Here is a 9738-nt window from a genome sequence, read left to right on the forward strand (position 1 = left end):
TTTCATTTGATGATAGAGAGAAAAATGTCAGTACTGAGAGTCCTCTTAATGTCTTCAATGATAGTGGCCACGCGGAGGAGAATCTCAGCGGCTTCATTGTGGTGGCAAAGGCTCTCTACAACCGCGACGAGGAGGTGAACGACTGCTACTTCCGTCGTTAGAATCACCTTGATGTTTGTGGTTGCTTCGCTAGAACTGACATAGCATCTGCGACTACCACCTGAGTGATATTTCGTTATGTGAAACATCGATCTGCATAATAATTTCAATAGGAATTTCTCCTGATTATATTCTATGCGGCCTAACCTCTCGTTTAGCTATTGAATCATCCTAACGATGTTCAGCAAATGCACGTTCGTGTTAGGAGCACAAGTGTAAGGAGGCGGTGGCGGAAGATTCTGACTCATATTACGTTCTTGACTCTCCAGAGATATGAGCGGTGGTGGAACTAGTGGAGGAAGTGTCTTCGTTGTTTCTGGAGTGCCTCGCTCCTTGGTTGAAGCAATCGCGTTGTTCGCGATTGTTGCAAAAGTTTCAGTGTTGTCTTCGTCTTGAATCACCAGAGAAAAAATCAAATTTATAACGATCCTGAAGTGTTTGGATCAGGCAGTGGAAGATTTACTTCCGTTGTTCTTCCGACGTGTTACTTCCATGATATTGAGCTTGGAATCGTAGTCGTGAAGTTCATTTTGGTGGAGGAACTTGTAAATGAAAACTGTTACGGTGGAAGAATGCCTAAATGAAAGTAGTTACGCTTGCGAGATCGTGTAAATCGTCGAGAATCAGTGAACACCCCCTCATTCTAGCACAAAATGATTTGTTTGATGAAGATCATCTAAGCGTTGCGGTGAATCTTTTAGAACTGTGATTGATGCCGCGGTGGTTCACGGTGCTTCGGTGTGGACGAGGGCAAGCTCCTCGCTGAAGTAGAACGGTGCCAACAGCCAAGTTAGAACTCCAATGCTCAAATCAGTATGTGAAAGAGGTTAGTTGTGTGCGAAAATTAGGTGAATGGAAGTGTACACGAGCGTAACGCGGAGTCGCACTTATATAGCCGTTGAGAGCATTTACCGTCTACGGATTTCGCGGTGTAAATTCTAGAGGTCGTTAGAGATTACTTGAACAGCTAGGATTAATCATGGTGCCCTTGTGTGCAGTGACGCACACAGGGCTTGACGTGCACCTTGATTGTGCCTCTCTACGAGGGAAATTTTACCCCACACCCTTACAATTATACCCTCACCCCTACATCTTATTTTATCTACCTATTTTACCCTCATATCAAAAGCCAAAACTTCATTTTTTTTCACTTTTCTCTCAATTTTTTTATGAAGTTTACCACAAAACTCATAACAATTGTATCCGGATGGATGAAGTTTACCAGAAAACTCATACACAACATATCCAGATTCATATTCTAACTGGAAAACACATAACACTCCTAGATCAAAAACTAACCGGAAAACTCATCATAATAGATCCGGTTCATAACTTAACTTCCGGAAAACTTAATATGTGTTTTCCGGTTTGTTTTTTCTTCTTCGTTTTGCATTATTTCCTTGCTTCTAGTTAATATGTAGTGGTGTTGTTGTTTTATGGATCCACGGAAGCATATAATTTCCACTTTCAACAACCTTATTGACTTTTATTTGCTTTTGGGTTACCTGTTCCGCTTTACTGTTTGTATGTATGTAATATAAATAATTATGATCTCTTTATGTTCATTGTTACTAACTAATTCAATATGAAGATGACGACACTACAAGAAACACTGCCTTTTGCCAGGGGCAAAATCCCTGTCAAAAGGACAAAATCCCTGGCAAACGGGACATTTATGAGGGAAAAAACGAGGGGCAGTTGGCCTGGCAAAGGCGCTCATCGCAAACACTTTGCCAGGGGCTACACCCCTGGCAGAAAAACGAGGGGCTGAACCCCTGGGAAAACGCCACGCTTTCCCCCTGGCAGAACCTTTGGCATGTTCCCTCACTTTCGTCCTGCACCTCTGACTACGACTGACCTCTGACTGAAGTGACAAGTGACAACAGCAAAAAACGAGGGACATGCGAGGGGTTTAACCCCTGGCAAATGTCCTTATTTTTTTTTTAAAAATATTATTTTTATGAAAACGAATTTTTTTTATTAATTAATAAAATATATTTAAATTAATTTAAAAATCAATTTTTTTAAAAAAAAATTGTTAAAAAATCAATTTAATTAAAAAATATATATTTAAAAAAATTAATTTTTTTTTTAAAACCAATTAAATGCATATAAATAAAGTTTAATCACACAAACACTATATAAGTCTAATTAAAATGCATGAAATAGAAAGTGTACTTAATAATATTACAAACCGTGCAGGAAAATAAATATTGTGCCGGGAAGCATGGAAAACCTCCCATAATCATACAAACCATAACATAATAGTAAAGAAAACACACAACAAGCATAATAAGCATCAATCATCCATCTCGAGGTCGTCATCATCATCCTCTTCGCCCTCACCATACACTTCATAGGGGTCGTCCGCATTATCATCACACACTGGAGGAGCCCTCACACTCTCTCGGCTTCCACTCTGCTGCCCAACACCTTGCTCATTCATATTCCAGCCTTGCTCTTGCCTAAATGTGTCCAACTGAGAGTCTAGGAATTCTTGTTGCTTCCTAACCACCTCATTGATCAGGTCCTGTTGGGTTTGCATATGGGCAGCAAGCTGTTCTTGAGTCAACCTAGTGATCAGATCTCGCATTTCTGGAGTGAGCTCAGGTTGCCGAGAAGAGCCCTCCCCAGCATTAAGGGTCAACTTTAGAGTGGTAGCAACACCCTTGCGGTAGTTTCCAGCTAAGTTTCCTGCACTGTACAATCGCCCCTTCTTCTTCTCACCAGCAACTTTCGTCCATGCACGAAGTGTGAGAGCTTCATCAACAGAGCATCCACGGGAGAGCGCCTCCGATAGCTGACGATCATACTCCTCCTAAAATAAATAAGAATAAAATAGTTAAAGATAAATAAACATTAACAAAAAATTATAACCACTAATAAAATTAATTAAAATACACTTATGTAACAATTACCTGGCATATCTTGGAGCCATCATCAACATACTGGCCTGATCGATATGTGTGGGTCTTCTTGTGGAGCTCATTTATGTATGGCTCCCTACCCAGCTTCTTTGCCTAATTGACAAGAAACACGATTATTAAGTAGTTAGTAAAACATTAAACTATATTTAACCACAAAATATTTAAAAACATACATTCTATAAAATTAATTAACAGAGTTATTATTTTTAATTACCAGTCGACGGGCATGCTCTGCTGTGCTTATGCAGCCTCCCGTGTGGATGCATCCCCCTTTCTCTGATGCTCTGTTCTTCTTTGCCTTCTCTGATTTCGTCTTAAACTCTGGACTCCCCCAATAGTCCACCAACTGCCTCATAAGTGGCTCTTCGATCCAGTAGGGCCTCTTTCCAGCAGTCTCGTGACGAAGTCGGACATGTCGCAACATGTCGGAGAGGCGGACAGAAGCTCTAATGTGAAAGTTCCTCCTTATCTGAGCATAGTACCTGGGGTTCCAGGTACACTTCATCTGCATATTTGTTAACATATTTTAGGAAATTAGTAAATTATAACATATGTGCAGATAAGTTAAAATATATTATGATAAGTATTAATGTAACCTCAAAAAGACCAAACCATGCATCCTTTTCATCATCTGGGATATCACCATAAGTCTTCCAAAATCCATGAAACCTTCCCTGGATGATGTCTCTAATGGCACTGGCGGCTGGCTTGCAGGGCATGAAACTACAAACAATGAAAACTCATATAGTTAAACATTACATAAATTTATAACAATATACATATTGAACAAAAATACATAAAGACTTACGAGTTCCCGCTAGGCATAATGATGTAACGCTCTTGTTCATCTTGCGGATAATCTGCCATCTCCTCATCATCATCATCAGCACCCTGTTGGGGTTGGGGCGGGGGTTGTTGATGTTGGGGTTGTGGGGGTTGTTGATGTTGAGGGATCATAAAGCCGGTCTGCCCATGAGAAAATGTTGGTGGAGGAGGCAACTGGTAACCTGTAGGGAGGATAAAACCAACAGGTGCAACAACACCAGACCCTCCACCGGGTGCAGCAGCACTAGCTTGGGATGACCCAGTCGATCCCTGGCTAGAAGAAGAGGGTGGTCTGGGAAAGGGAGTCAATGTGGCAAGTGTGGCTGGATCCGCAATGTGTGTTCTGAACCGCCTCCTAGGGTCCTTGCTCTTGCCTTTCTCTTTTTCTTTCGGAGGCATTGTGAATCTGTTAAATAACAAAAAAAACGATATTGTAAAGGACTCAAATATATATACATCATTAAACAAGCGATATCTTCATTCAAACTCAAATGTATTCAAGATTACAATAAATTCAAATTCAATCATTACAAGGGTGGATAGCAATATACTTCAAGTGTTGTTATCAGACGCATAGTTATATTCATCTACATCACCATCATCAACTTGATTGTCTTGCTGGTCCCCTTCATTATTATCATCAACAACGTCTTCATTCTCATCTTCAACTTCATCACGCATCTCCAAAATAGAAGGATCAACCTGATCCCCTTCAACTTGAGAGTCTTGCCAACTTGTAACTTGATCTACTTCAATTATCTCATTTACATGTGTCATATCATCGGCTTGGTAAGCAACTTCTTCGTTTGTTTCTTCAGTCTCGATGCGGCCCCTCGGTTTTGTTTTGATTGCAACAGACCAACCTCGTTTGCGTGGTAGAGTTGGGGGATAAGGAACATAGTACACTTGCCTAACATTGTGTGCCATGATAAACGGGTCATATTCTTTATATTTTTTGTCGACTCGAATGTCAACAGTGTTGCATAATTTATTAATTTTAGTCCATCTAGGCGAGGGATCAAACCAGTCACAATAAAACAACACCACTTTATTGTCATTATATGAAAGCTCATAAATGTGTTTGATCACGCCATAGAAATCATCTTCACCTCCATCTGTAACTCCTTTTACATAAACACCACTATTAATAGTCTTTTTGCCTTCCGTCCAAGAGTGGGTATGAAATTTATATCCATTCACGAAGTAGGTGTGAAATTCATTGGCACATTGTAAAGGACCCTGAGATAATTGCCGTAAACGGATGACTTCATCAGTTGGCTCGGCATTATACACTCTTTGTTTAAACCAAGCTGGAAAATATTCATGTATCGAACCAACTGTCGATCCTTCACCAAACTCCGCATAAAAAGCAATAAATACCCTAAAAAGCAATAAATTCAATACGAAGTTGTTAATCGCGTTAAAACTTATTGTTATATGGACTAGTAAAAATGGGTAGGAATAGATTTACTTACTCAAGGTATGGTTTAACTTCCGCACAATTAATCAAAACATGAACATGAGCAGACCGCATCTCTTTCTGATCTACCATCCAATATTGAAGCACCTTGCCCGCGTGTCGACCATGAAGATTGAATACGGATAAGGTTGACGGATCCCGAAAATCGTTAACCTCAACTTCATTTCTTGTATTTGATGGAGTAAGTAGACGATCAACGAAATAATGGCCGATAAAGTATGTGGTTTCCTTGGCTGTGTAAATAGCAACAATTGATCCTTCCACTTTGGCCAGATTTTTAACTGCTCGTTTTGAGTCACCCATGAATCTTTCAAAAGGGTACATCCATCTATATTGAACAGGTCCACCAAGTATAGCTTCATATGCCAGATGCACAGGAAGATGTTCCATAGAGTCAAAGAAACCTGGTGGAAAAATTTGCTCCAACTGACAGATAATGATTGGCATATTCTTCTCCATTTTCTCAAGTTCATCAACTCTCAAGGTTGAAGCGCACAAATTTTTAAAAAATTGACTAATCTCAATAAGTGGATCTAGCACATGTTTGGGCAATGAACTAAATGCAATTGGGATAAAGTTCTCCATGAAAATGTGAGAGTCATGACTTTTCATCCCATGCAACCTTCCCGTGTTGACATCGGCACACCTTCCTATGTTAGAAGAATATCCATCGGGCATTCTCAAATCCTTCAACCATTGACACACTAATTTCGCTTCTTGGGCAGATAGGCTGTAGTTGGCTTTCGGTTTCAACAACTTCCCATTCGGTTGAGGTTTCAACTCCAAATCCTTTCTTTTGCAATATATTTGTAAGTCTTTTCTAGCCTTCTCATTGTCTTTTGTTTTGCCTTTGACATCCATCACTGTGTTAAATATGTTGTCAAAGACATTCTTCTCAATGTGCATTACATCAAGATTATGTTTGAGCAAGTTATCTTTCCAATATGGGAGGTCCCAAAATATACTCCTTTTAGTCCAGTGGTGGTCTACTCCGTATCTTGGTATTGGGACAGCTCGACCATAATCAGTGACTTTTGGATAATCACAAACTCTTGTCCACACTTTTTCTGATGTAATCTTAGGTGGAGGACCAACAAAAACTCTCTCATCCTTCTTGAAACCATTCTTAAGTCTTCTAAACGGGTGATTATGAGGCAAGAACGGACGATGACAGTCAAACCACGAACTCTTCCCTCCACTTTCCAAAGTAAATGCCTTTGTATTTTCCATACAATGTGGACATGCAAATCTACCATGGGTACTCCAACCGGACAACATGCCATAAGCGGGAAAATCATTAATGGTCCACATCAAAGCTGCTCTCAACTTGAAATTTTGTTTTCTAGAAATATCATATGTCAATTCTCCAGCCCACAACCTCTTCAAATCATCAATTAACGGTTGTAGAAACACGTCTATGCCTGCTTTAGGGTTATCTGGTCCTGGTACAATACAACTCAAAAACAAGTATGGTTTTGTCATGCACATTTCAGGAGGGAGATTATACGGGGTTACAATGATTGGCCAACAAGAATATGGTTTTGCCGAGGATTGGACATATGGCTGAAAACCGTCAGAGCATAATCCAAGTCTCACATTCCGTGGATCTGCTGCAAAATCAGGATGTACTCGATCAAAGTGTTTCCACGCTTCACCGTCAGAAGGATGTCGCATCACTCCGGGAATTCCATTTGAATGATGCCACGTCATTTGACTAGCAGTTTTCATCGATGCAAACAGTCTTTGTAATCTTGGTATTATTGGCAAGTAAAACATTGACTTAACCGCAACTCGTTTCTGCTTGCTAATACCGTACCTCGGGCTTTGACAAAATTTACATTCCTCCAATGCTCCATCATTTATCCCAAACTCATTGTCATAAAACAAAATGCATCCATTTCTACAACAATCAATCTTTTTAACTGATAATCCCAACTTCATCACCAACCTCTTCGCAGCATGATAATTCATTGGCAGATTATCTTTGAACGGAGTCACGGCCTTCAACATCTTCGTAATATCATCCATACCATCATCAGGATTAAGATAATTCGACTTATGAGATAAAAGCCACACACACATAGATAGCTTAGAGTGCGAAGACCCTTCATACAAAGGTGTATTACTTTCACTCAACAATCGGTAAAATCTTTGCGCCTTCTCATTCGGGGGTTGTTCCTCTTCATCATCTTCAACATCTTCACCGTAAGACAATTCCACCCCTAAAGCGTCCGCAACCATATCATCCATCATGTTGAATTGTTCTGTGTTGACATCTTCATTGTATTCCACATTTGTTTCCACATTTGTTCCACCATGGCTAGTAGAAGCTTGTGCATTGACCCCTACCCCAAAATTCTGAAACATTTCACCATTATATGTCCAAACCCAATAATTAGGCATAAAACCAACTTTTTTTAGGTGTTTCTTCACATCCCCAGGATCGGTAATTATATGTCTGCACCTACATTTTAGACACGGACATCTAATTCCCCCCTCATCTCTACAGATTTCTTGCTCCCATGCCCATGAAATAAATCCGTCAACTCCTTCGACAAATTGCGGTTTTAGTCCAGTTCTTCCCGGAAACGTCCTATCGTAAATCCAACGACGATAATATTCATAATACTCCATCTTCTACACGTTCCGCAACTTCATTGACATATTCCACGTCAAAAATAAATTTTTACTCAACGGAGATAAAATATAAGTTTACGCGCAACTTCATTGACATATTCTGTAACTAACATTACGCACAAAAAAAAATCCCGCTCAAACAATAAAATATAAGTTTACGTGCAAACAAATTAAATTTTTAACTCGCAAACATATAATAATTAATTAGTAAATAATTGTAACATAGTTTTAATTTTGATCGATAAACAACTTTCTTGTACTATACTATTTTTTAGTCCCTCCTTTTTAAACAATATGCATTATTATATTATATTATTTTATTTTATAAAATTTTAGACACGAAAATGAAACATATTTTAACTTATTAAAAAAAAACAGATGTTAACAAAGTTTTAATTTAAAAAAAAAAACTGATTTTTAACACTATTTTAATAAATTGTTTTCCAATAATAGAACTTTTTAGTATAGTATTTTTTATTAAGCATTTTTATTTTCCTACGCTTTCATTAATTTTAATTTATAAAAATAATAATTATAACATAATTATAATTTAAATATAAAAACAGATTTTAATTTATTAAAAAACAGCATTAGGTTTAATAATCTATTTTTATATTTAAATTATAATTATGTTATAATTTAAAAACTGGTTTTAATATGGCATTAACTAAACTAAAATATCTTTATAAAAACTAGGTATTAAAAATTTAAAAAAAATAAATTTTTAATAACAGATTTAGTTTAACTAACAATTTAACTTTTAAAACAATATTCCCTAATTTTGTTATTTTAAAACAGTACCGAAATGTACACTTGTCTAAAATTAATTAAACTAGTCCTATTTTCTTTCCTATTTTTCTTTAAAACAATTAAAGTTTATTATTAAAAAAAACAGAATATATATAAGCAATTATTGTTTGACCATATTTCTTTTAACATTCTACTACAACATGCATATATTTCATTTTATCACAAAAAAAAAAAAAACAGCATGCAAATATTTCATTTCATCACAATAAATTAAAACAACATACATATATATTTCATATGATCACAAAAAAAAAACATGCATATATATAATTCATTTTATCACAACAAAAACATGCATTTCATCATTTTATCACAAAAAAAAACATGGATATATTTAGCAAATTCGAATAAAAAATTACTAACAATATTCATACATAATAATATGAGGAAAAAAATTATCATCATTACATTTAATTTATTTACATTTTCGGACAAAAAAAATTACCCAACAATCAACATATATTTTTATAACATATCAACATGCATGAATATTAGTTATAGTGTTATGAGGAAAGAAACAAAAAAACTAACTTGTTCAAGCTTTACAAAAAAATATCTGCAATTCAATCCAAAAACAACAAGAGCTGGGGCAATAGCTGACCACAGGAGGCGACAAATAACACAACTGCAAATAGTATAGAAAATAAATAACATTAGTAACCACTAAAAATTAATATCATGATAAAAACTGATAAGAAATGAAGATTTTTTTACCAAATAAATGAAGTTTGATGAAGGTTTTGTGTTTTAGGTGAAGAAATTTTGTGAAGAAAATTTTGGTTAAGAGTTGCTGGCTCAAATAACCGGTGCATCTCTTATATAGGGAGGGAACAGAAGCCACGGCCTTTGCGAGGGGCACCTCCCTGGCACAGTTGGTCAAATCCTACTATAGGGTAGGCA

At 37.0% G+C, this 9738-nt stretch overlaps 2 protein-coding genes across 2 annotated transcripts; both read right to left on the reverse strand.

Annotated features, from left to right (window-relative positions):
- Positions 1-3437: 3437 nt before the first annotated feature.
- Positions 3438-4310, reverse strand: LOC120579943 (transcriptional activator ptaB-like). The gene is made up of 4 exons (XM_039832711.1): positions 3895-4310; positions 3683-3809; positions 3499-3591; positions 3438-3449 (listed from the first exon to the last, which is right to left on the reverse strand). The coding sequence occupies exons 1-4, from the start codon at positions 4308-4310 to the stop codon at positions 3438-3440; spliced, it is 648 nt and encodes a 215-aa protein (XP_039688645.1).
- A 153-nt stretch (positions 4311-4463) lies between these two features.
- On the reverse strand, positions 4464-8025 carry LOC120579944 (uncharacterized). Its single transcript, XM_039832712.1, has 2 exons — positions 5387-8025; positions 4464-5292 (listed from the first exon to the last, which is right to left on the reverse strand). Exons 1-2 carry the CDS (start codon positions 8023-8025, stop codon positions 4464-4466), a joined length of 3468 nt encoding a protein of 1155 aa, XP_039688646.1.
- Between the last annotated feature and the right edge of the window lie 1713 nt (positions 8026-9738).

Source organism: Medicago truncatula, chromosome 4, assembly GCF_003473485.1.
Source record: "Medicago truncatula cultivar Jemalong A17 chromosome 4, MtrunA17r5.0-ANR, whole genome shotgun sequence".
Lineage (NCBI taxonomy): Eukaryota > Viridiplantae > Streptophyta > Magnoliopsida > Fabales > Fabaceae > Medicago > Medicago truncatula.